Source organism: Ursus maritimus, unplaced genomic scaffold (genome assembly GCF_017311325.1).
Source record: "Ursus maritimus isolate PB19 unplaced genomic scaffold, ASM1731132v1 scaffold_22, whole genome shotgun sequence".
Taxonomy (NCBI): Eukaryota; Metazoa; Chordata; class Mammalia; order Carnivora; family Ursidae; genus Ursus; species Ursus maritimus.
In genome coordinates this window covers 29710065-29737465 of record NW_024424675.1, presented here as the reverse complement: position 1 = coordinate 29737465, position 27401 = coordinate 29710065, and the positions used below count along the sequence as shown (strand labels likewise).

Sequence of the window (27401 nt, the reverse complement as noted above, 5' to 3'; positions counted from 1 at the left end):
AACCCTACCCCAACATCTAAGTTCTACTCAGGGAACCCAAAGATTCCTTTGCAAATGGAGCCCAACCCGGGGGCCCAGAAAGTTTCACCAGGAGTACTCTTGGTATAAAAGGTGGTGGGTGGTGACCGTCTGGTCTGGCTCCGGATTCTGGGGCTGGGTGGGCTGACGCAGCCTGGGCTTCCCTCGCCTGGGTCAACACCACACCCGGGGCAGGGGGAACCCGATATTTGTGCCGCCGGTCTCCAACCGGCTATGAGTTTTAGGCCTCTGGGCAAAGCGCCTGGAACACTCCCCCCTGGGCCGGGGGAGGGGGTGTCCTGTCAGGTGACTGAGGACCCGGATGCCCCCCGCCCCCGGTGACCACCGGGGCCGAAGCGGGGGCGGGCCCGGAGGCTGTGGGGGAGGGCCCGAAAGTTTACCCAAGTCACTCCAGCAGCGGCCGGGGCGCGCGGGAGCCGACCGCGGACTCCCGCGGCCCCCGCGCGCAGCGGGCCCCGGGGAGGGGGCGCACTTACTGGCCCCCTCGATCTTGTCGGCGCCACGGCTCCACGTGATCTGCCGCGTCTCCAGCTTGACCTGGAAGGTCTTCCGCTCCGGCCGCTGCGACTTCTTGGAGTAGAACAAAGTCATGACGGTGCCCACCTCGAGGCTGCGGCAGAGGTGCAGCACCTCGGCGTCCGAGGGCGCGCCGGGCGCGCAGCCATTGGCGCAGGGGGACGCGGCGCCCGCCATGGCTTCTGCACTGGGGTGGAAGCTGGAGGGGAACGGCGGCGGCGACGGCTGGCGCGCAGGCCTCGGCTTGGCGAGGCGCAGAGCGGCGGCGGCTGAGGCGGCCGGCGAGCGGGCCCGGCGGCGGGTCCTGCGGGCGGAGACGGGGCGGGGCCTGAGCGGGGGGCGGGGCGGCTCTGCAGGCCCCGCCCCGGCCCGCGCGCCGGGAACAAAGGCGCCCGCGCGCCGGTGGAGAGGACCCCCGCCCGCCGCCCGCCGCGCCTGCGCCCCGCGACCCCCGGACAGGCCCCGGGCGGGGGCGCGGGGCCGATTGGCGGCAGGAGCGCGCGCGCCGCTCGCGGTCAACCAGCCCGTTTCTCCGTCCCGCAGAGCTTCCTCACGCTGCCCCGACCGACCCCGTCACGCGCGGCAGCCCCGCGCCGGCCCGTCAGTCAGTCGCACACGCACAGGCGGCCGCCCAGCCCACTGTCCCGCACAGGCCCAGCCGCAGCCCTTTCCTCAACCCGGCTCCCCGCGCGGCGGCCGGGAGAAGAGGCGAGGGTGCAGAGCGCCCCCAGGCCCGCCGGCCAAACCCGGTTACCTGGGCGGGCTGCCCGGCGGAGGAAGCCAGCCAGGCCAGGCCCGGCCGCCTCACACCCGCGGCGGCGGCAGCGGCGGCGGCGGTGGCGGAGGCGGGTCCTCTGAGCGCCTTCTCCGGGGAGGGGCGGGGGCGGAGCAGCCTGCGGATTGGCCGGCGGGCTCTGATGGACAGCAGGCCTGTCCCGCCCCTCCCTTTCGGCTGCGCAGGGCTGGCCCTCAGGCCGCTCCTGCGACGGCCCGACCCCTGTCCGTCCATCCCCTGCGGCCAGTGTGGCCTTCTACGGACCCGTCATTCGGAGAAGCCCCCAGGCCTAAGCGTCCCCTGTAGGGCCTTTAGACGTGTGGCCCCCGGTGGCCTCCATCTCTGTGGCTTCTCATCAGCCACTGCCCGCCCCATCTCACGCTCCGCCTCCACACGCCCCTCTTGCAAATGCTCTCCGGAGCTTTGGTTTTCGTGGCCTAACTCCCTGTGTTTTCCTCCTGCCTCACAGGCCGCTGCCTTTCGGTCGGTCCCAGAAGCTTCTCTTCCTCTGGGCTGGGTCCTGAGCTAGTTCCTAAGGCGACCCGACCTTTCGCGTGGCTTCACCCCCAGACCCAGGCATCCGTAGCGCCAAATCTGTATCTCCCCTTCATCCCACTGTCGGTTCCACGCCCCCACTTACCACGAGCGTCTCACCTCCCTCCTCAAACTGCTCTTCCCACAGTGTCCACTTTCTCGGAACACGGCACTAAGTCTTCTAAGGTGCTTGGGCCAAAACCGTTGGAGGTAGCCTTGATTCCTCTGTCGGCCTCAACCACCCAGCAAATCTAGCAAGGCCTGTTTGCTCTACCGTTGACTATCTCCACTTCACCCACAAGCCTGACGTCCATCTTTTCTCATCCAGACTATTTACTCTTCCTGATCTTGACTGCATCTATTCTTCATGCTTTAATCTTTGAAAAGAAATTAAATCGCAATCCCCTACCTCTGGCCTCAAACCCATCATGACTTCCTATTGCACTTAACATCCATACTCCCTCCGATCCCAACTGGTCCTGTATAGTCAGGCCCCTTTTTCTCTCTCCCAGTTTGTCTGTACTACCTCCCCTTCACTCTCCATGCTCCAGCCACAAGGCCTTTTAGTGGTTACTTGAATAATTCACTCTGTCTTCCTGAAGCCATTCCGTAGACTTGCCCCTGCAGCGTAGCTGCCCCGGTCACAAACGGAAGACACCTGTGGTCACAGTGGAGCCGGTCTGACAGATGTCGAGTCAAGCAAAGCAAGGCAACTTCAGAGGCCAGAGGCCCAGCAGAGCACACAGCTGATGCCAGAGAAAGATCCAAGTTTCTGGAATTTGTGAGTATATGAGTGTGTGCTCAGACAACCTACCCAGCTGGGTGGTGACTACTGTCTGGGGCTGCCTCTGACTTTGTCTTGCTGCAGTGGTAACTTGTGTGGGTTTGTGTTTAGATTCCCTCAAGTGTGGCCCCTAGGAAGCTGAGAATCCAGCATGAAGCTGAGAAATTTTGTAGGCTTCAGCCACCTGGGGGAGGTGGACTGATTGAGATGGACTGCCACCTAGTGCCCACCCTTTAAAGTGGGAGGGAGGGCACTAGAGTTGACCCAGTGCCTGCCCTAGCGCTACAAGGCTTACAGGTGTGGTCACACCTGATCCTCATAATTACTTACTTACTTACTTAATTAATTAATTAATTTATTTATTTTATTTGACAGAAAGAGACAGCCAGTGAGAGAGGGAACATGAGCTGGGGGAGTGGGAGAGAGGAAGAAGCAGGCTCCCAGGGCAGGAGCCTGATGCGGGGCTCGATCCCAGAATGCTGGGATCACGCCCTGAGCTGAAGGCAGACGCCTAACGACTGAGCCACCCAGGTGCCCCCCTCATAATTACCTTCTAATTGGGGATCATTGTCCCCATTTACTGATGAGGAAAGGAACCTGAGATTCAGAGAAGTTCTACAACTTGCCCCAAGACCACATAAGTAACAAGTGGGAATTTGAACTCAGGTCTGTCATGAGTCCATGCATTTTTTTGCTTTATAAGAGAGCCTTAAGTAGGTCCTGGTGGTCAGCAGTCAGTGGGCACAGAGGCTAGCTGGCTAGTCAGTACAGGTGAGGGGAGGCCCTGAGCATGGCTGGCCCTGGGCACAGGGAACTTTCACAGAACGTGAGTGCTCATAGAGTATGGCTTGGGCTGCCTTGGGCTTAAAGTGGTGCTGCCCCTGAGCTGCCCTGTGCTGGGCCTTAGTACCCTGGGTTCGTAGAGAAAGAGAAATCCAGCACCAACCCTCCAGGAATTCAGACATTAAACAGATAAACAGTGTGATGTAGGGACAGGATGGCAGGTAGGAAGGAAGAGCACAGAGGGCTACGAGATAAAACATGAGGGACACTTACTTTCACTCTCTCTTAGTAGAAGAGGAAGGCCTCTCTAGGACTCAGCAGCGGTCTACAGGATGTGAGTAGCTGGCCAGGTGAATTATTAGAGGTGGGTTGGAGGAAAGTACTTTCCAGTCAGAGGTAACAACATGTACAAAGGCCCTCAGGCCAGAAAGAGCTTAATGAGTGTAGGGCTAAGAAGGCTAAAGTTTACTAATCGAAGGGGGGCACGGCAGGTATGAAGCCAGGAAGACAGGTGGGGACTGAGTGGGGCCTCTCCCTGCTTATCTGATCTTGTCCATTTGTCCTGGGCACCGCCTCCTAAGTGCTACAGTCCTCGTTGAGCTTCTTGTGCTGACTTGGGCAGCCTGCAGGCTGTGATACACTTTTAAAATCTCTGTTTCTCCATTTTCTGAGAGCTTCCTAGCACACAGACCATGCTTCCTTGCTTTTGCTTTTGCCTCCAGGGCCAGGCCCCCAGGGGTTCCAGAAATCTCTGTCAACAGGAGCTCATATTTTCAGTCTGCTGCCAGGCCCTTAATCAGAAAAAAGGCCCCATTTCCTCCTGGGACTTCTGAGCTCACATCTCAGGCCTCAGGTGCCTCCCTCCACCAAAAGAGATTCAGGAAAAGCAGGGCATGCAGAGGGTGTGGCTGGTTTGGGCTTCCCCCAGCTCAGCATATATATGGGTACGTGGGTGTTACTGGCAAAGCGTGCAGCTGCGCTGGCTTGGAGGGAGCAGCCCAGAACCCACACAAGACACACGCCCTGACATCACCCAGGCTAGCCCTGCTTGGGTCTATTTCTGTCAGCACTCGTGCTTCAACATGCCGCAGCCCACACCATACCAGGTGTGTCTGGATTCTGGGTAAGGGTCCCAGCTCAGATGCCCCTCTGGCCCTGACTTCATAGGTGTTTATTTACCGAACACTTAGAACAGCACTTGGCATATAGTAAGTCCTATATAACTGCTTTACCCACATTGCTCATTTACTTATTACAGCACTATGAGATAAGTATTCTTATTATTTCCAATCTACAGATGGAAAAACTGAGGCACAGATAGATTAAAAGACGTGGACACACAGCTGAGAGATGGGATTCAAACTCAGGCAGCCTGGCTCCAGAGTCAATGCTAATGTTGCCTCCCGTGTAGGTATGAACTATTTTGTTGTGTATTCTCACCCCTTTCCGTAATACCCCTACCTGACGTGTTTTCTATTTTTAGTTATAGATCTTCCTTGCTTTATGATGGGGTTACATCCCAATAAACCCATCATAAGTTGAAAATACAGTAAGTCGAAAATGCATTTACTGTGCCTGACCTACTGAACATCATAGCTTAGCCTAGCCTACCTTAAATGTACTCAGAATACTAACATTAGCCTACAGTTGGGCAAAATCACCTAACACAAAGCCTGTTCTATAATAAAGTGTCGAATGTCTCATGTAATTTACTGAATACTGTAGTGAAAAACAGAATGGTTGTACGGGTGCAGAGTGGTTGTAAGTGTATGGGTTATTTACCTTCTTAATTACATAGCTGATTGGGAGTCATGGTCGCTGCCCAGCATCACAAGAGAGGATCGCACTGCATATGGCTAACCAGGAAAAGATCAAAATCCAAAGTACAGTTTCTACTGAACGCATATCACTTTTGCATCATCGTTGAGCTGAAAAATCGTGAGTCAAACTATCATAAATCAGGGGCCATCTGTATTTGGTTAAATGTCACAGATTAGGTTCTTTGGGAAGCAGACTCTGTGGCAGAGGGTAGTGTGTAGAATGCTTGATAGGGAGGGCTGTTGGGATCAACACTGTGGAAGAGAGAGAAGGAAACAGGAGAGGGCCGAGGGAGAAGTTAAACTGTGATGCAGTCCTGGCGACAGCCTCAGCCAACTGCCAGGGAGCGCTGTTGTCTGGTGTTGGCTTGAAATGGCTGGGCCTGCGTAATCCCACTTCAATCAGCCCTGGGAAGAGCACAGCCTCAGTCACGTGGCTTTCTGGAACTGAGGCGATCTCTGAGGGCTGACAGGTCTCCCAGAAGTTGGGGCAACAGGGGCTTCCTTGAAGGAGAATCTCAGTGGCTCATTGCTGTGCCCGCCTCATATGTATTCCTTTCCAGTCCTTTAAAAAGGTTTAGAGTATTTAAAACAAAGGACAAAAATATTGCACTGTAGAATTGGAATAGGCTACTATAAGAAGGAGGAATATAATGTAGTTAGTATGGGTTAACACGACTGCTGTTACTGAGAATCAAATGTGGCTGAACTTCCTGGTAGCCAAAGCAAAAACTTCTTATTCTGTTAACTGATTCCCTGGGGGAGAAAAATTGTCTTGGGGTTAAATTATAAAAGAAGTTTCTCATATGGACACTTATTTGATTGAGATAGAGGAGAACGTTCCCAACAGATATGCAGTTTTCATTTGTTCCCCGTAATGACCCTGCATGAATATAGAAGGGATAATATAAAAGTACAGTTCAATGAAGCCCCTTCCACAACTGAAAGGCAGAGTTATAGACTTATAGTCTTGTTTACTCACATAAAACTTTATCTTTTTTTCTTTAAAACTATTCTTTAAAATTTTTGTTTGGTAGTTTCTTAATGTTAGGTGACTGACCAGCTCATCTGAGTTTGAGCAGGCTAACCTGTACCTCCGTACACAGCTGGTACTTAATACTCACCTCAATGCACCTTGAGCTCCACCCCACAACCTGCAGTTCAGGCTCTTAACATCTGGCCCCAATATCTATCTATGGCTCCAACTTAGTTGTTGGATCTCATGCTGCTGCTGCTGCTTTTTTTTTTTTTTAAGATTTTATTTATTTGAAAGAGAGAGAAAGAACGAGCATGGGGAGGGGCAGACTCCCCGATAGTGGAGAGCCCAACGTGGGGCTTGATCCCATGGCCTGAAGCTGAAGTCAGACGCTTGAATGACTGAGCCACCCAGGCGCCCCGGGAATGTTCAACACGCTTTTGAGGTCCTGTTTTCCTGCTTCCCTCCGGACCTGGGATGGACTCTCAGCCCCTCCAGAGCCTCATGTTTTCTGTCACTCAAGGCAAAACCAGGCCTGCCCCAGCCACTGCAAGAACTCTGCTCTCTCTGCAGACTCTACTTCCCCTTTGCTGATGGGCTCTTAAGAGTGGGCCCCAGATGTACCTTGTTCAGGGAGGTGGCAGGGATCCTGTAATTGCTTCACTTTAGTAAGAGAGGGGGCAAGCCCTTGCTAGCCACTGGCCCGGACCCAGGCTGACCTGCTGTTTTTCTGCTTTCTCTTCTGTTCTTCTAACAAACTCTCCTGATGCTCCTCTACGGTAGTAAGACAGTGGAGATGAATCAGACCAAGTTCTCACTTCACTTGCGGGTAGAGAAATGCCAACAGACATTTGTCAACAGATGACAATTCAGTGCAAGAAGGGCCCATGGAGCACTGAGAAGAGATGTGATGGTAGAGGTTAAGTGAGAGATCATGTATATGCCTGAAGATATGGCAACTCCCAGTATAAGGTGATCATTTGTTTTTGCAATAAGGACGTTCCAGATGTTCTGCGGCTTCTTTACAACTAAAATAGAAACATTTTTAGAGACGCATGATTCAGATGGCCAATATAACAGTTTATTTAGTTATGTAAACATATACTAAATCACATATTATTTAAAACAGTATATTAATTTATGAATATTTATTTTTCCCCGCTCTCACATTTGCGGTAATAAACTTATGTTCGAACTCTCTATGAATATTTGATTTCTATGTAGTTGTCACCAGGTGAGCTACTTTGAGTCATCTAATATAATTTCTGAAGGCACATCACCTTCACTGCTTTCTAAATTGTTTGAGTACTTTTGAAAAATCGGCTTGACTGAGGAATAACTTACATATTAAAAAAAAAAAATGGTGAGCTTTGACGAATGTATGCCCTCATGTAACCTCTACCCAATCAAGGTACAGAACATTTCCATCACCCTGGTTTCTCAGTGCCCCTTTTGTAGTCAGTCTCCCCTGCCCTCCCGTCCAGCAATCACTAACGTACTTTCCATCACTCCAGAGTAGTTTTTGCCTATTCTAGAATTTCACATAAATGGAATCAAGGAGTATGTAACCGTGGTCTATGTTCAGTATGTTTTTGAGACTCATTCGTGTTGTTGAAAATACTTTTCGAGTCAGTATGTGATGCTATTACTAGAAATTTTAATCTAAGCATAATTATCTTTTGTGACATTAAAACAGCTTTCTTTTCATTTCTCCCATAGGTATATATTAATGATCTGCATAATAACTACTTACTGTATTGCATTAAAAATTTTATGGAAAATTTCAAATGTATGTAAGTGTAGACAAGAGAGTACAGTGAACTTCCTTGTACCCATCAGCCAGCTTCAATTATGAATTGATGGGCACTCTTGTTTCATGTCAAACTCCACCCACTCACTAACCCCTTCCATATTATTTTGACACAAATTTTAAGTGTGTATGTGTATAGATAGATAGATAGATCTTCATACCATTACCAAGCCTAAAAAAAAACAATGCTGTCTTGCTATTAAAGTGTCCTTTAAGAGGCTTGTTTATATGTAATACTTGGGATTGTGAGAAATAATTACTAAGTCTGTGGTAAATTTCTTTGCTTCGTTTACTGATTTTGTCAGGGGACTACTTATAATCGTCCAAAACTAGCTTGACTGAGGTCATTTCAGGGTAATGTCTTTTTTCCAAAAAGTGCTTTTTGGTTCAAAACAAGGTGAGAGAGCATCCCGTTATATGAGGGATTTTGTAAAGACTGAAATGTAAGTAAACTCTTTTTTGAGTAAAAAAAATTTTATGAAGATTTTTGTGGGAGAAATACCTATATTTGGTGTATACGGCATTTAGGAGGTGATTTCAGAGTTGGTAATTTACTGGATGTGGAGGTAAGAGAAAGAAAGGAGCAAGGGGCAGAGTGAATGGTGGTGCCTTTCCCTGAGATGTGAAATAGCCCAGTGGCTGCAGAGTAGTTGGTCCTGAGCTCAGTTCCAGAGATTTGAGATTGAGTAGCTTGGGGACCTCCCCTGCAGCTCCAGCATGGGTCTGGAGCTCAGGAAAGGGGTCTAGTCTGGAGGTGGAGGTCTGGGAGCCGTCGCCCTCTGTGCAAATGAAATCCACTAGGCCCAATTCTTCTGTGCAGAGGAGAGAGCCACAGCAGCCAGGACCTGAGAGGGGAAATGACCAAGACACAGCAGCCTGAGAGAGACAGGAGTAAACCCAGGAGAGGGTGCCATCATGGAAACTAGAGAGACGTGCTTGGAGAGGGGAGTACTCACATGTTGTACCACTCCATTTGTGTGTGATGTCCACCAGAGAACATAAGTTTATAGAGAAAGTAGATTAGTGGAGGCTGGAGGTGGGAGTGGGGATTAACTTGAAGTGGGCACAAGGGATCTTACTGGGGAGGATGATATACTAAAACGGATTTATGGTGATGGCCATAGCCCTCAGTAGTTACTAAAAATACACTTGGAATGGGTGGATTTTATGATAGGTCAAGTGTTTTCAATAGAGCTATTAAATGGAAGAGTGGTTAAGTGTCTAGTGCCAAAAAGAACTTAAAGATACACAATGCAGAGCCCATTTATTGGTTTGGTCACACTTCTTTGGTGACTGTGGTCAGAATGGAGGGGGGATTCGGGGTCAAGGTGGGATAGAAGCTGGTTGCAGTGGGTGGAGGCATGACCCGGAAGGGCGGATGACTCACTCCAGGCACTTCTATGTAAAATGGGAGACGGAGGGGTAGTGGCTGGGAACAGCTGGGAGTTGTGAGACTTTTTTTTTTCATTTTTTAAATGTGACATAGGCCTAAGGTGGATTTGACAAGAGAATGGACGGGAGCTGCTGAGCAGATGCAGGGGGTAAGGGAAAGAGGAGCCAAGCAAGCCCCCAGATACCTGGCACATGGAAGCCATCCTGATTTGCCCACAGCTGGACTTGAACATCACAGAAGAGCCCCTTAGGAGTTTTTCAGACTCTACATATCAGGCTTCTGCTTCTGGACAAGGCTGGAAGTGTGAAGAGGGAACCAACCTACTGGAGGAGTAAGCGAGGGGTGGGTTTCTCCCAGCTCCGTGCTCAAGCATTTTTCAGGGCCTGTCCCATCTGGCCGTCACCTACCTGTCCAACCTCTTTCCTCATCCCCACTGGCCAGGTCAGCTTCCCATCCTCTGCTCTCCCAGGTCTGCCACCACCAAGAGTGCCCTTCACAATCATTCTTGACCAGGATCTAGTTGCCGTGCCCCTGCCCTCAGAGGATTTGTAGGAAGATCCCTGCTGGGAAAGGTAGGCATGAGTTTCTCCTCATCAGTAAAATCTTATGCCTCCAAGGCCTCCTGTCCCTAATTTCTAGTTCTGGACCAAGGGTTGTCCCCTGGTTGTGGACAGTCCTGCTCAGGTCCCAAACCTCAGGTCCAAATTCTCATCACCCACCCCCCAGCCATGAAGTGTATCATTTCAAGAGCCTCTGTGTTGCCATTCTTTATGTTCAATGGTTTAGCTACCTCAACACCACAGAATTTACAAAACTTGGCTGTAATTTGCTCCAAAGCACTGATGGCTACATAACCTCCTTTATTCCCTGGCATGAATGCTCCCTCCCTCACTGGCCAATGAAATGCAGGCTGCCAAGAAGGACCTTCCAGGGTTCTCTTCAGTGGGCCAGCACCAGCCCAGCCCCCAGCCCCAGGGAGTTAAGAGACCATCAAGGAGATGGCTCTCCTCCCAGAACATACCTGTGCATGCTAGCAAGTCAGAGGGCCTAGGACTAAGTGACCAATTCTGACCACTGGCCTTCCTGCTCCGTTTGGCCAGGATAACTCACCCTTCACCCACTCACCATTTTTGAATGGACCCTACCAACATGGGTACAGGAGCCCTGGGGAGTGGTCTTAGACCACTCTCTTTTTCAATTAACCAGTCAACACAGGGAGTCTACATTTGGGCTTCTGGGATCCAGTGAGTACTGGATTAGAAATTGGCTTAGTTCCCTGAATTCCTGCCTTCCTGACTGTAAGCTTAGCCACACAAGCAAACCCAAACCAGCTCCCTGCTGCTTCTGGCCAGCACACATGGAAGTGGAGAATCTGCCTCCCAAATACATGCGTTCCATCTTGCTCAATAAACATTACCTACCCTAGGCTCCACAGAATTGTACCCCACCTGTTCTTATAGATTTTCTATATCCTCCCTCACTTCCTGGGCCTGCTTTTATTAGAGGATGTGGACTTTGGCTCCCCTCTGACCCACATCCACAGCAGGACAGATGCAGCCCCTTCCAGGCCCAGCCCAGCCCCAGCTCCTGGGGAGGGAGCCACCCTTGCTGAGCTGAACAGTGAGACCACATCCCACACAGAGTCCCAGCCCTGTAGCCCCGGTCAGGCCTGGGACCCTGGGGGTAACAGAAAAGCAGACACTAGGTTTCCGTTAAGTTGTAGGAATTTATTTTAAATAACCTACAGTTGATTAAAAGGGAATTCATGATAAAAATAGAAGATACTTGAGGAAAGATGTGGGAAATGGATTCTGCACACACGCTAAACTAACAATGCCTCTAAAACTAATGATTATAGCAAAAAATGTCTTCACATTAAAATTCTGCTTTTTATGTTTTTTTTTCCCATTTTTTACACAATTACAAAAGAAAAAATAAAAGCCCTAAATTCTTGATTATTTTTCCTTTTTTGGACCAAATACTCATTTTCCTCTAAATTATTGACTTGTGGAACTTTTTACACAATAAAATCTTTCAAGTGAAAGACTGGGTTTAAAATGAAAAAGATGGATACCTGAAGGGTACAGAGAATGCTCAGAACAAAGGATGATGGGAAAATGGTTTCAGTCACTGATTATTTCATTATCTTTAGACTCACTCAACCCCTCATCCCTCCCCAACCCCAATCTACACGATCTTTAAGATCAAGAAAAAGGTTTAAATATTTTAAAATAATTAAAAAGAAATAAAAATTCACATTTAAAAAGGAACACTCAAGTCAGGAAATATTTTCCCATCATGCTTTTCTGTGAATAGGTGTCTGAACCAAAACACTGCCGATGTCACGACTGCTTCAAGTTTAATGAAAATTGATTCCCATGACAATAGATAGTGACAACTCTCACTAACAGGTGCGCTGGGTTTTTGTTCTACTTAATTTTAAATTCCTGAAATGGGGGAAAGGGGAGGGAGTTTAGGAATTCATTTCTATTAAAATATAGAAGTTATTGCAAAACCCTAACTGTAAAAACGCACCAATATAATCGGACTTCGTATACAGTAGCTAAGAGAATCCAAATGCTTCAGTGAAACAGTGAATTTGCCTGGCAGAACTCTGACAAATTCCCATCCACTTGCTCTCTTGAAAATAAAAACAAAATTCAAAACAAATCATACAGCTAGAATTTTGATATCTGAAATATTTTTAAATAAGTTGTCCATAGGACAACTGGCTCAGCTCTCCCTTATAATATCTCCAGGTTTATCTTTTCTCAAAGATGTTGGTTTGTTAAGACTTGCCGCCTCTCTCCCTCAGGTGTGAGGGTAAGCAAGGCTCACAGTTTATCCATCTTCCCCAAACCACACTGTTCCTTTTCACAGAACCCTGCCCCTCAAGACTGGCTAGAACTCGTAGTCCTCATCAGCCATGTCGATAGCCCAGGCAAACTTCTCCCGCTGGGTTTTGTTGTAAATTTTCTCAATTGGGACCCCCCACTTCTTGCACCTGCACACAAAGGAGAAAGAGGAGGATTAGTGTCTCAGGTAGCAACAGCCCAGACCCAGGGTAGAGGGCTTGAATGTGCCTCCCACTTCATGTCCATCTGGTGAGAATGAATTTTAAGAGTATGCTGGACATATTCTAAGAGCATCACGTGCTCATTTAAATCATGAGAATGACCTCTAACAAAGTAGATGCTCCTACAGATGCACTAATGAAAAAGGTACACGTGAAAAAACCAAGAGAAGGAGCTGAGCAGTTTGCTTACATTCTCATGCAGCTAGAGCCATGGAGCTAAAACTGAACCCAAGCTGTCTGGCTTGAGTCCATGCTCTTAACCACTGAGCATACTGCCCCTCAAGCTAACCCAACCTCTAGCACCCAACAGGGCAAAGAGAGTAAAAAGGGTGCAAGAGTCGGGTGGAACCCCTGACCCAGAGGAGCAGGTGCCACTGAGATGGATTCTTCCACCTACACCTAGAACTCAATAAGCATCTTCAAAAAAGTAAAAGCCACTTATCTTGGATGTCATTCTAGGACTGTGAGGCAAGAGGGGACACAAATAGAGAATTTATCAGCCTTTGTTATAAGCTTCCTCTAACTCTGTAGGTTGCTGAGATCTATATTCTCATTTTTGTTTTTTTTCTGCTTGTTCCTTTCCTCCTTCACTTTTAAAAAAATTTTACTGAAAAGTTTTGTTCAAGTGTAGACAGATGGGCTCTTTTATAGCTTTCCTTTAATAAGGGCTAAGAATTCCCATTCTTGTCCTAAAGTTCCATAGAGGTAGGGGCTGCAAATGCCTTTTAAAAACAGACATACATTCCAAGGCAGTATAACATTACTGACCATTTAGGGTCATTCAGGATGTTCTAGTGCATCTGTAGTATGCATAGTAGAAAGGCAAGGGTTTCCCAAAGGATTTAAAGTGTGAAGTGCAGGAATGGCATGCGAAGGCCCACAATGCTCTTGAACCCCCTTCCTCCCCCCTCCCCCACTCCACCACCCTTTTCAAGCCAGCAGCTGGGACTCAAGAAGGGCTCAGTGCTTACCAAGCCACTGTGATCCTCGGGTCCAGATAATTGAGTTTGGAGGTTCCCAAAGCAATTTGTTTATTCTCTTCTCGGTCTGTGGCCTGCACTTCGAGTTTCATTAACTGCTCCTCCAGTCTCTGCACAGCCTTCTTCTTTGACTCTACCACCCTGGAAGAATGGAAGTCATTCAAGAACCAGGCCTAACCTCTGGACAAGAACACTGCAACCCCACCCTGCCATGCAGGGGCAGCAAAAGCAGGAAAGCCCTAAATACAGAGATTTCCAAAAGACACCACTCAGAAATCCTAGACAGGCTGGGGCCCCAAGGCCTCTGATACTGTCCCCACTTTTCTGTCAACCAAGCCCCAGCTTTGCACAACACCAGGTACATACTTCTTGGTCTTTGCATCCTTCAGGACCTTGGCATCAGCCTTAGCACTTTTCAGGTCTCTCCGGGCATCTGCTAACTGTTCCTTCTTGGCATCAATCTAGGTGAGGAAAAACAGTAAGGTTTAAGAAAATCAGCCCAGACAGCCCAGAGAGAAAAAAAGGCAGGCCCCACCAGAGATGAAACCAGAAGTTGTGTCCACTAGGCAGGCAGAGTGGCGTGCCAAGTAAAAACCCCCAGCGGTGGCTTCTTGAAGGCACAGGGCAGATGTCCAGTGACTGCTGAATTTGACTGCTATTTGGCCATTTATGTTTTTCACTGACCCCTCAAGAAATAAGTGATCCTTCTATAGGCAGTGACCCAGGACCCCCTCAATCCAGAAGCTCAGGCTAAAGAACCTGTCAGGACTGGGAACGTGCTAATCTTTCAGTCATAGGACACCTGGGAGGAGGGCTACAAATGAAAGCTGTTTGTCGAATGGATCCTGTGCCAGGGTGTAGCCTTCATTCTAAGAATACTACACGAGAGAACTCTTTATGAAGCTGAGACAGGATCCTTACAGCTACTGAACGTAGCTCATTCCTCAGCTTCTGCCAGTACTCTGGGAAGGAGCCGCCAGCTTCTCAAGAAAAAAGGATGCACTGAAGAGAATACCTAAGGGACTTAAAATGGCAACTGAAATACTCAGGAAGCAAACAGCTCAGCCAATCTGTTCAAACCTATACATGGCATGCCTTGGCTTTAGCATTCTGTTTTTAAAAGAAGAGAGAGCTGAGATGGCAAGGAAACTGAAGTAGTTATCACTCAGAAACAGAGGTCTGAAAACATTTTTAGCTATGGAGCACTTTCTATAAAGGAAGAAAACAAGGGCAACTCCAGCCTTTCTTGCTTATAGAACCCTTGAAATACCTCTGGAAAATCCAAGTTCTTAGTTCCTGCTTAAGCACAGCAGCAGGCAACACCATGAAACCAGAGCCCGAAACAGTCAAGCTCATGCTGCTGGGGGCAGAACCTCAGACGTGCTATTGCCTTGCTAACCTGCGAGGTCAAGGGAACCTCTGCAGAGTAAATAAATACTTGCCTGATTCAACACACATTGGGCTGTTACTCTCAGCCTAGAATTGTCTGTTAGGTATACACAGACAGCCCAAGACTAGAAACAGAGGCCACCATTGTGAGAGAATCATTAAATGCATTTTACTATAAATGGCTTACTTCCAACATCTATGTTGTCCAAAGTCAAGCTGAAGAAATGGATTCTATATACAAAAGCATCACAGACACCACTAGCCAGATTCTTCTCAGGCTAGAAATGTAACAAACCACAATCTTTTAACCATTTCTGTGGATGCTAAATTGGCAGGCTGTTTCAAATTCTCTCAAAGCATCAAAGACTCCATTGATTCACTTGGCAAACAGGGGCGTGTGTTTGCTTTGTGGGCACACAGGAGAGGGTTCCTGGGCTTGGAGGGCTCGTCTGGCAGGCAGCCTGGGCTGCCCAAACAGTGGTTCCAGAGTAAGATCAACAAAATAACTCCTCATGCTCCAGGGAGGGGTAGTCTGAATTGGGTAAACAGCACCTGAATATTCATGCTTTTTATTTCTGGCTTGGAATAATAACATGGGGAGAATAAATGATACCAGATGACCATTTAATAGAGTTGCAGCAAATGGGAGCTGCTAGGAAGGGTGGCCTACAGGGTTCTTTGCCTGCCAACCATATGGTCTAAGGATCGGAGAGGTCTAGGGGTGTATATTCATTTACTGTGCACATATGCATCCCTTCAGGAAAACCAGATGGCTCCTGTAGCATGAACTGCAGCTTGTGGATATTTTTTGACCCAGATGTACTACTACAGGGTATTTCTCTTAAAGAAATTTCAATAGAAGGAAAACATGGTGGACCTGGAAATGTGTATGTAGCCTCACTGTATAGTAGCCATTTTTAACTCCATTTGTCCTAGTACAGAATTCTGTGAATGTGGATAGAAAGAATTACATCTGTAAGTTCACTAACCTCTATTTGAAATTCACCATTTCTTCTTCAATTATGAGTGTGGGCAACAAACCACAGTAACACCAGTAGTACCTAAGATTTCACCACCAATATATGTAGAGATATTTCCGTATCACTGTAATTATGGCAGAAACCTTGAAGTATCATTCACGTATTCATTACTATGCCTGAAATTTACAGTCATTATCAGACCCACCTTAAGATCTTACTTAATAAGGAAGCACATCACAGACTTTTTAAAATGTATTTGGTAAGTATATTCCAAAATAATTGGTCCTTTGTGACCCTGGGTGTCTGCTCTAGAGTGAAATACTGCAAATTCTATTGCGAGTTAGTGCACTGGAATAGGTTAGTTGTGTAGCTATTGCTAACACAGAAATACCAACCACCCAAATGTTTAGTGCCTTGTGGCTTACAACAAGTGCAGTACCAGGCAGAGTCATAGGGAGGAGGGCACATGGAGGAGGAACAGCATCTACTTGTTTGCATGTCAGTCTCTCCCTCTAGGGCAGCAACTCTGGCACAAAGCCAGTATTCAACAGACATTTGATGATGAGCTACATAAAAATATGATTCATGTGGAATGTGTAGAAATAAAAATAGTTGTGCCAGGATAAGGGGGCAATTAAAGATCACTGTTTCATCATCTTTTCGACTTGAAACAATCTAATTTGGAAATAGTTGTATTTCTGGGCTATGGCAAGGAATTGTAAAGACTCTCTCTATATCCATTATCCTCATTTATAATAAGGACAATAATTGGCAATATTTCAAAGAGGGTACATCAAACTTAGTTTTTCAAAACAGGAAGTGGCCAGTGCACGACTTCTGTTCACAGAATGGAGACTTCCTAAACAATGGGTACTGATACTCAGTATCTTGATGGGGATAACTCCTAGAATATTTCCATTTGTTTCTCTTTAGCATGGACTGTCTTCCAGAACAGACCTAGAACTGGCCTCCTCATATCCCAGCCCAGAAGGCCTCCAGTTTGCAGATTATCTGTCCACAGCAGATGGGGTTCCCTGAATTTTGCTACCCCTCCATCCAGACCTGCAGTACCTTAGACTGCAAGTTCATCATGGACTTCTCAAAAGTTTTGGGCGGTGCCCTCTGATGGTTACAAAGAATTGCAACAGCTCGGTTGGCACGGTTGTAAGATAGGATCTTTGCTGGGATGTTCTCATCCGCTGTGAAGAAAGAACAGGAGGGTAAAAGAGTCAGTATGTATACATGAGAAGAATACACAACATGCTTCCCCGACGCTTCTCCCTCATGACTTTGCTGGCCCTCATCTCACTCTGATGATCCAGTTCTCCCAAGACACAAGGTCAAAACCTGAGAGTCAAGAGTCATCTTCTGTTTGTCTCAAAGGCTGCCTCCCCCACCTAGCCACCCAATGTAACCTGAAGAAAATGTGGAATTGGGACAGAAAAGGTCTGTAGAGGAGGGTAAGACAAAAGGATCACAAGTTTTACATTTTAAAACCACAAGGCAGTTTATCTGTTTTACAAAGAAAACTTAAAAGCATGAGGAATATTTTACTTATGTCACATGGCATCTTTTATCCCACCCTAAAATACTGACTCTCAAAATATCCTCTTTGGATTTTCCAGCTCATATTCTAAGGCCATTTGACATACTTACAGAGGACAGGGGGAATTTACCAATGACTGGGCTCTAGGAAAAAAACCTGTGGATCTTGGTTGTACCTTCTGCACCTAGTTTTTAGGAGAATATTACATACTATCTTAAGAAGGAAAAGTGACAGAAACCTCAGGGGAAGGATGTGCTCCTATTTTTAAAAAATAACCATGACAACCTTATTCTCTCCAATTTAACCAAACATCATAGCACTATGTCTTCACCTGTGAGTTTTCAAATAACACACATATAAAACATCAAATGTAAGCGGCATTCCATGAAGATTAATTTTGAAGTTGGGGTAGGAAGAGGGAAACTGCATTGACTTTATGTTTATACAACTAAGCCTCGGCTCTCTATTAGAGGTATGGAAGGAAAAGTTTCCAGTCATAAAGTTAAGGGGAAAAAGCAGAATAGATCTAGGATTTAACTGAGCAAGGGCAATGGACATACCAGGAAGGGTGCAGGCCCGTCTGGCCAAGCAGTACTTACGGGCTGTGAGTTCTTTTAACTGTTGCTGTAGCGTGATGGAGGCATTGTAGGTACGGAATACCTTGGCTGTCAAGCCCTCCATGAGATCTTGAAGATGCTTATTTAGAATACCAGTCTGGAGGAGACAAAGCACAGAGAGGATACTGGGATTTAGGCAAAAGCCATACCACTCTGACCCTTCTGGCGAGCTCTAGGACATTTATGCCAGTGTAATCTCAATTTTGCCAAGTTTACGGCCCTGCCAGTGGGAAGTCACAAAAAAAAAGAGAGAGAGAGAGAGAGAGAGAGAGAGAGAAAAGAATTCCAAAACATAGGCTTGCATGATACCTCCCTATATGAAGTACTTTAATCTTAAGCAGGCCAATAAAGCAATATTGTCCTTCCCTATTAAGATTTTCCCTGATAAGATATCAGGGAGAGGCCTTCAGTCTCCAGCGGCAATGGCTGGGCATCCAGCCAAGAGAAGACTCTGCAAGAGCCACAAGAGAATAAAAGGCAGGGTTTGTCCCCCTGTCTCAGGGCTTTGGTCATGGATTCACTGTGTGCCTACGGGAGGAAGAGTGTATATAGGATGCCACAGGACAGACTGAAGGGAGAGTCCAAGTCACCCCCAGGCAAACCTCTCCTTTAGGAGCTTGTGAGGAGGCTCTGGCTGGGCCCCTCCTTCAACCCAGTGCACTCTGTCCACTCACATTGAGTCTATCAAAAAGATCATCCTCAGGCTGTTTGTTCTCCATAAATAGCTGTAAGTTCTTAAAAACCTAAAAGAAATAAGTAGAACCTATTATTTAAAAAGTCTTTACTTTGGAAATAATTGCAAGTTTACAAAAACTTGAAAATAAAAAAGCCCAAGGCACACCCACATCCTTTACCAGGTTCACCAATCATTAATATTTTACACATCATTCACTTTGCACAGTACATGTCTGCCTCACTTCCCTCTACATACGTGTGTGTTTACACGTAGCTATTCGTCCTGAACCATTTATGGTTACTTGTATTATATATAGCCCTTTACCCCTAAATATCTCATGTATTTCCTAAGAATTTCTATATAGATACTCCCTTACATACATACAGTACTTAGCAGCTTCATAAATTTACATGCATATATACTTTATAATCTACTGTTCATATTCCAATTTGGTCAGCTGACCTAATGATGTCCTCTACCTCCCCAGGATGGAACCCAATCTAAGGTGAGGTATTTCATTTAGTTGTCATGTCTCTTTAGCCTTGTTTAGTATGGACCACTGCCACAGCTAGCAAAACCTAATGACTGATTAAACATCAGACTGTTAAAGGGCTGGATTATGGAGGCCTGGCACCCTGTAGGTCTCTGGTTCAAGCCCAATACTCGGGGGGAAACATGGAGCTGCAGTGCCCTCTTTGGCCATGGGCTCAGAGATCTGGGGACGAAAGGGCTACTGTTCTCAGTCAAGAGTTGGGGAGAGGTTGAAGCAAAGCTATGAAAATGACAATGTGCAACATGACCATGGGGTACTGAAACGTGGTTGAATCATTACAATAAGGTGAGTTAAATCTTATGCTGAAATTTGCCATGAGGGCCAACTCTCTACAGCATGTTCTGTTGAATATTACTATAGGACATGGCACCCCCATCTCCAGGAAGGTGTAGCATGCGGTGGTGGGTGAGGGAGAGGGACTAAAGGGAGATGTCATGGGACATCCAACAACACCTCTCCCCTCTCTTTCAAATCATTTTCCTAGTGTCCAGCAAAGTGAAGAGCATACAAAGAGCACTCAATAAATGTTGAATGAATGAAAGAAAGAAAAAAAAAAAGGTCAGAGAGCAAAGGCCACAGTAACTTACTCGTTTCTCAACAGGGACTTTGTTATAGTATCTGATTGAGTCCTTCCCAAGGAAGTCAAACTCTACCACGTATTCCTGACCATCCAACTCTGGGTGCAGATTGATATGCTCCACACGAAGTGAGCAGCAACCCACAGTGTCCGCTGTTTCTCCTTCCTCCTTCTCATTGCCTGCTCTCAGAGCAAGCTGTCCAGGGAGAGATGGAAAAATGACAGCAAATGAAATAACTTAAATCTCATAGGATCTAGGAAACCCGAACCAGAAGTCTCCCAACTCTCTCTGGAGACAGAGCATCAGTCTGCAAGGCTTGGGAATTCTGGACTCTACACCGTTGCTTCTTCCTCTATAAAATGAAGTATGGAGAATCATAGTGATATTATCCTTTCTCAGAAAACCAAGCTTCTCCCTCCTCTGTTCTCTCAAATGGGGATGGAGGAAAGGCAGAATTTTTTTTTTTTTTTTAAATAAAGCAAAAAATCGAAGGAGTATTCCCATTCTGGGTAATCAAACTCAATAGTCTCTTAATTTTGCTCAATTTTTGAGACAATTCAGAATTTGTGCTAAGCAGAGCAAAACTGGGAAAAAACCCAAAATCTTCAAAAAGGTACTGACAAACTGATCTCCTCTAGAACATTGTCCTTCAAACTGTAGTTGTGATACATTAATGGATTGTTTAACCAATTTTAAGGGTTATAAATCATCCTTTAAAAAAAAACAAGAAACAGAATTTAAAATGTCAGAATTTATCACTCAAAGAAAGGCTAAACATTGTTTTGTGCAACTTTTATTTCAGTTACACATAAATACAAATATATTTATGTCTATTGGGTCACGATGTAAAATAAATTTTTTTTGGTGGCTTATAGTCAAAAAGAGTTTGAAAACATCATAGTATTTCTGGCAGATTCAGATTCGGACAGCAGCAGACTCCGAATGCCTCCACCTTCCTTACTGGACCAGAGACTGGTGCTTCTCCAGTTCTAACACAAGGCCTGGAGGAGTAAACAATCCCAACATCTTTGATAAGCTGAACATATCAGGCAATGTGACAGGAAGATGCTCACCTTGTCGATGAAGTACAGAGCTACAGCTCTCTGCCGGACTTTCATTTCTTTGGACTTCCAGTCTTCTCGATACTGGTTCCGGATCTTGTCCACGCACTTCTTCAGTCGCCGAGCGGTCTCATATTTCTGCCAGTCTTTCTCACCCTGCAAAGACCCAACCCCAAATGTGGATTGCTTAGGGACAGCAGAGGAAAAATAGACTTTGAATATCTAAGTTCAGAGCTCTGAACCAAAAAGAAGGAACCTGAGCTGAAGCAAGGCAGAAAAAGAAGAGTACTGAAGAGAAATTTTAGAGCATCTAACCTGATGAGAACTCATGCTGTCCCCTTTCACTGTCAAGCCCAAATGGCTCCTGTCTAATCGCTAAGAAAGCTTCTGGCTTTCATTCTGTAAAATGTTTATATTCTTGGGAAAAGCCCACATGGCACATCGAAAAAGTGACTTCTGTCAATACAAAGGCTATAAACATCCCCATTCCCATATCAGCATCACTACTCTGCTGTGGAGTCTGTGACCCAATAGCAGTTTTCTGCTAGGACTGAATTTCATTAAATCCAAGACAACCATTCAGTTTGATGGACTGTCAGGGAAAGCAGAACCAAAGATGACAACACATAATTACTAAGAAACACAAAGACTTCCAGGAACAGTGGTAATTATTCACCATTTTCTAACTTCTGCATTTAAAAGTATTCTTGATTAGATTGAGGGAAACAGTTACTGGGAAGACTTTTTTTTTTTTTTTTAACATTAGAGTTTTTGCTACAAGGTTTAAAAACTGATTCTAATGCCAATGAAGTATTTTTAAAATGGTATGAAATGACTGAATCTAATCAACAGTGACAGAAGATTATTTCTCCTACCATGTTGAATGGAAACAGATTCACAAGCAAGGACTGATACTAATGTTAAGTGCGAAAGGTAAGAAAGGAAAAAAAAAAATTCATGAAATCCCAAAAGGGGCAGGGAGTATTCTAAGGCCTAAAACAAGAGTATATGACATGAATAGAGGGATGGAATTTAAGAACCCAAGAATCTCAGCTCTTAATTCCCCCAACCACAACAAGAGAAAGGGGTAGTGATTTCTACCCACATGTGCCTAGTTCCCACCTGACACGGGACATGTGGTCCTTGAAGCATAAGAACTGTGGTCAAGGTAACTAGCCTTCTGAGCATGCAGGAAAGTGGGCTATGTGAAACCAAGAAATACCTTCTACTTTTAGATCTAACAAGGCTCAGAAATGCAAGCTTACCCTGGTACGCTAAGGATTCATCAGCACTCTCCCACAACTGTGTGTGGCCAAGTTGTATGTACTTGTTTGGCTACAAAACAAGAGGTTCAGTAACTACTTGTTGCTGTGGGTGGGCGATTTAGCAGTTGGTGACACAATATCTAAGAAGAAATATCTAAGTTCTATTTCCTGACAATGGGAAACTGAAAATTTCTCACTGATTTTTCTAAGTACATATTGATATTTAAGAGGGTGAAGAGAAAGGTGTGATACCAGCTGTCCTCATGTACAAGTCAATAATAAATTTCCATGACAATCATGCCCCCCCCATACACACACACATGCAAGATTAGACAAGAAAGACTAATCTTCAGTATTACAGTCTCTAGCTCAGGAGTGGGCTCTTGGTCATCACTAAAGCACACAGGCCTACCAAAGCCTGACTCCAAGTCTTCAAAGTCCCAAATTGCACAGTTCCTTAGTCATGCCACTGGAAACAAGGTTTAGAAAAACCCAACAAATAAATCATTCACAGAGGATACCACAAAACCAACTTTTCTTCACCGGCTGGCTGGGCTCTTGACACAAGGACCCAGGATTCTCTCAAATAAGGATACAGAGATGGGGCCAGGGGCAGAAGCCACCTTGTCTAGGTATAGGGGAAGGCTGGCCTCCAGGAAGTACGCTTATCCCTGCTGCCTTCAGTTTCTCTAAACAGAATCCAGACAGTTAAGTGCACTTGAACAAGCTTTCTCAGACTACTAGAAGATAAAATACCCATTTCAGTCTTCCAGACAAGGTCTTCATCAAAACCAACTCAGTAAAACAAGGTGACTACTATAGGGGGACTGCCTTTAGGCCCTTCCCATCTTCCCCTATCCAAACTGGATAGAATCTAATTTGGTTTAGTTAAAAAGGACATTCTTTGAATGATTTTTTTTTTTTCTAATTAGCGGGCTTACCATATTTTCTGTTTCTAATATAACTGCTTACTCATTAAGCACAGTGGGTAAATGGGGTCAGGATCTGGATTCAGGATACAAAGTGGGAGATGAGCGAAATCCTACTCTCTAATCCTCTCTCAGAGATTTGTCTTGGGGAATGACATTTGCCAATATTCTTAAGTGGCTCTTTTTTTTTTTTTTTTTTTTTTTTTAAGATTGATTGATTTTTTTTTTTTAAGTAGTCTCTACACCCAATGCTAGGCTCACCATTGTGTAAAATACCAAATAAGGGGTGACTGGCATTCTGAACTCCAAACATCTATCATTTAAACAAAAGATACAACAAACTGGCCCTATATAATAATACCATGTTTAAAGAGAAAATCCAACCAGCTTTTCAAACATGCCCATTTTTAAAAAGTCTGTCTTTTTATTGCTGATATATAGAGGTCTTTATATATTTAAATTCTTTTCCAGATATAAGTAGTGCATTTTATTCCACTATTTCCTATTCATTTTCCATTCTGAATAAATCTTTTAAAAAAGATTTTATGTCATACGGATTTAAGCATACAGTCTGATCAGTTTTGACAATTCATAACCCATGTAACCCTACCCCATCAAGACAGAGAATATTCTCTATCATTCGAGAAAGTTCCCTCATGCCCCTTCCCAGTTAATCACCGACTAAATAACCACTGTTCCTTTAATCTGATTTCTATCATCATAGATTGGTTTTGCCTAGTTTAGAGTATTATATAAATGGAATCATATAGTATAGACTCGTGTGTCTGGGTTTCTCACCATGTTTTTAAGATTCATCCATGTTGGCGTCCCTGGGTGGCTCAGTTGGTTGAGTGTCCGACTCGATTTAGGCTCAGGTCATGATCTCAGGGTTGTGCGATTGAGCCCTATGTCGGGTTCCACACTCAGCGTGGAGTCTGCTTGAGATTCTCTCGCTCCCTCTGCCCCTCCCCCAGCACTCTCTTAAAGAAATAAAATCTTAAAAAAAAAAAAAAAAAGATGCATCCATGTTGCTGCATTTATCAGTTCACTCCTTTCAACTGATGGTATATATGGTGTCATCTATAACTATCCCTAATGTCTCTAATGAGACCATGTGTTTATTCCGTTGATGGACCCCTATAATGTTTCCAGTTTGAGACTTGCACAATATAGTGCTGCTATAAGCATTCTTGTACATGTCTTTTTGTGGGCATAAGTTTTCAATTTGATCTGGGGCAAAAATACCTAGAACTGGAATTAGCATCTCATTGTGGTTTAAATCTGCATTCCACTGATAGTGACGTTGACAGCTCTGTCATGTGCTTATTTATAAAAATGGCCATTCCTCTATCTTGTAAACATCTGTCCCAGTCTTTCACTTTTTTACGGGGGATTTTTGTCTTTTATTATTGAGTTATAGAATCCTTTGTGTATTCTGGATACAAGTTTTCTGTCAGATATACATGCTGCCAATATTCTCTCCCAGCCTGTCTTTAACAGTGTCCTCTGTTGAATCTAAGTTTTTAATTTTAATGAACTCCACTCTGTCAATTGTTTTTTTTACCATTAGTGTTTATTTTGTGTCCTAAGAAATCTACACCAAGGTCATGAAAATGTTCTACCATGATATCATCTAGAAGTTCTAGTGTTTTATTTCTTATACTTTAGAATTTTGCAGAAGAAGTCAGGCTCAGAATTTTTAAAAAATAAGCATATGTCTTATTTTCTCTTTCTAATAAAACACCAAAATCAAGAGCTTCCTAAGCATATATAGTTTTAAAAGGACATTTTCTCAATCCAGCCCTTCAACAACCAGATGGTTACATTTAAAAGGTTGTTGGTATATACATCTCCAAAACCTCACAGAATTATAAGCTCTAAAGAGAGAAAAGGCAGAAATGGGTATTTCACCCTAAGAATATTTTAGTAGCACTGAATGCAATGTAATATCGACACCTGATTCTGAAGTTTGTTGTACTTCATTTAAAGAAAAAAATGACAAATTTTATTTGTAAAGTTAAGACTGGTTGAAGAACCTCACTTTTACTAAACGTTACGTTACAGGTTATGAGACTACATAATGTTTCCAACCTTGGCAGTGGGCTGGACTTAACAGTTGAGTACCTTTAACATGCAGTTGTTTTGTAACCTCTGGATCTATGGTTTATCTGGAATCAGAGAGCTTTGTTGAAACTACTGGTTCCAGAAGGCTGACTGCCATTTTCCTGCTATTTCAGATTCTGTGGGCCCAAGTACAGAGTGGAAGAGGAAGGGAATGGAAACACCTGCAAGAAGATGTCTGAATAAAGTAGAACAAACCAGGATAAGCCAGAAAAATGTGAATGAGTTCAGGATAGTCTTGAGTTCAGGATAGTCTTTACCTGGAGCACACATTCCTATGCTCTCAAAAGTCCTGATCCTTTCAATGACCTGTGAGGCTACCTGTACTATAAACCCAGCTCTGACTGCAAGGAATCCAAGCTTCCAGAAAGGGGGACATTAAAGGGACACTTCAGTTGTGCTTTCTTTTCTTTTTTTTTTTTTTTAACTCTTGATTACCCAATTTTTCAAATTATCAAAAATCTCTAAGTCACATCATATTTGATGCTAAATTTCTTAATGGAGCAGAGATGGGGTACAATGGTACAATAATATTACATGGGGGAAGTGAATAAGTAAAATATAGACAGAAAAGCAAGCAAAGAATCTTAGAATAGGAGAAGTCTCTGGAGGCTGAGCAGAAAGGTATAGAACAAAGCCCCAGGACAGTAGTCTTCCATGTTTTGGATCTAAAGTCTGCCAGGAAGTAAAACCACCAATTACCACCCTTCACTCTCTACTACAAAAACTTATCTTTATAGACTTTTGGGTCAGATCAGGTAAGTGAAATCATGCTTTAATCCTTACGTTGTTCCAAACATATAGCAATGAAAGTGCTCCAAGCAAGATGAGGAGAGCTAAAGCCAGGGCGCCTGTGTTAGCTTGGGTTGAACAGGGCTAGAAGACTCCTAGGAGGAAGAAGCAGAGAAATGGAGAGCAAAAAGCAAAACGGAATGATACATGGACAAAAACTACCTCCCACTCAAAAGTTTACAGGTTAAAATACATTAGTTGTCTGACTCATAGTCTCTAAGTATCTATACAAATATATCCACAGTGAGAAACAGAATAATAAAGATACACTCTTTACTGGAGAAAAGATACATTATGAGGATGAAAATGAAATTTTCAGTGAAACAAAGGGAGAATTTGCTACCTATAGATCCTCACTAAACAAACAGTGAGCAGTGTGCTTCAACAAGAAAAGTAAACCTAAAGGGAAGGTACTGAGTACAGAAATTAATCAAATATCTCATTGTGACAACTGCTAACTGGAGAAAGGATTAGGGTTTTATGGATGACTGTGGGTTCTTTTAAAATAAAAAGTAAAACCTGAAGCAAAAGATGTCCCTATGAGATACAGGGACATCTGGGTGGCTCAGCTGGTTGAGCATCCAATTCTCGATTTCAGCTCAAGTCATGATCTCAGGTTCCTGAAATTGAGCCCTGTGTCAGGCTCTTCCCTCAGTGAGGACTCTCCTTGAGATTTTTCTCTCCCCCTCTCCCTTTGCCCCTACCTCCACCTATCTCCCTCCCTCCCTCTCTTAAAAAAAAAAAAAAAAAAAAAAAAGAGGGAGGTATAAGAGTGGAAATGATTTACAGGTGATTTACTTGTCTATATAGAAAATCCAAAAGACACAGGCACTTCTAGAGTAAGAGCTCAGCAATGTTGTCAGATACAAACTCAATATTGAAAAATCAACAGCATTACCACTCTAGTAATAGTAGAAGTGTAGTAGAAAGAAAATCACATTCAATATAAGCACTAAAAACTATAAGGGTTCTAAGAAAAAAACGTTTTAAGAATATGTAAAACTATGGAGAAAATCATAAAGCAATACTAGCTGGTGTACTCAAAGACATGAATTAATGGAGAAGTATAACATGTTCACAGACTGGAAGACTCAATAATGTCAATTTCCCCCCTATTAATTTATAAATTCAATACAATAAAAATCTCAATAGTCTTTATTAGAACGTGACAAATTTATCTCAAAATGAATGCAAAATAGCAGAGAGCCAAGAACAGCCAAGACAATTCTGAAGAATGAGATGAAGGAAATCTGTCCTAGTCAGTAAAGCTACAACAATTAGGACAGTATGCTATTGAAGAAGAAATAGACAAACAAATTAAACAGGACAGAGAGCCCATAAACAGACTGACATATATGTAGAAATGTGATATATAAACAGAGAGGGTTATATAACTAAATAGTTCTGGGAC

At 44.6% G+C, this 27401-nt stretch overlaps 3 protein-coding genes and 1 long non-coding RNA gene across 9 annotated transcripts in view; 2 read left to right on the top strand and 2 right to left on the bottom strand.

Moving 5' to 3' along the window:
- The window catches only part of PLCG1 (phospholipase C gamma 1), a 35966-nt gene extending 35219 nt beyond the window's left edge, over positions 1-747 (bottom strand). For both annotated transcript variants that reach the window (XM_040638314.1, XM_040638315.1), the window contains exon 1: positions 516-747. In XM_040638314.1, coding sequence (XP_040494248.1) covers positions 516-732 — 217 coding nt within the window. In that variant the 5' untranslated portion in view covers positions 733-747. The remainder of the gene's footprint in view (positions 1-515) is intronic.
- On the top strand, positions 731-1636 carry LOC121104650 (collagen alpha-1(I) chain-like). The gene has a single exon (XM_040638676.1). It carries the CDS (start codon positions 731-733, stop codon positions 1634-1636), a length of 906 nt encoding a protein of 301 aa, XP_040494610.1.
- Positions 1637-3959: 2323 nt separating this feature from the next.
- Positions 3960-11320, top strand: LOC103669755. 4 transcript variants are annotated; one of them, XR_005836943.1, is made up of 3 exons: positions 3960-5369; positions 7008-9758; positions 9897-11320. It is a non-coding gene; the product is annotated as an uncharacterized LOC103669755 (long non-coding RNA). The 4 variants fall into 4 exon arrangements; XR_005836942.1 differs by having other exon boundaries at positions 9521-11320; XR_005836941.1 differs by having other exon boundaries at positions 7944-11320.
- Positions 11140-27401, bottom strand: part of TOP1 (DNA topoisomerase I) — an 87716-nt gene continuing 71454 nt past the window's right edge. For both annotated transcript variants that reach the window (XM_040638311.1, XM_040638313.1), the window contains 8 exons: positions 20896-21039; positions 19832-20017; positions 18690-18758; positions 17998-18112; positions 16924-17051; positions 13850-13944; positions 13475-13624; positions 11140-12431 (listed from right to left, as the gene is read on the bottom strand). In XM_040638311.1, the coding sequence (XP_040494245.1) occupies positions 12329-12431; positions 13475-13624; positions 13850-13944; positions 16924-17051; positions 17998-18112; positions 18690-18758; positions 19832-20017; positions 20896-21039 (990 nt within the window). In that variant the 3' untranslated portion in view covers positions 11140-12328. The remainder of the gene's footprint in view (positions 12432-13474; positions 13625-13849; positions 13945-16923; positions 17052-17997; positions 18113-18689; positions 18759-19831; positions 20018-20895; positions 21040-27401) is intronic.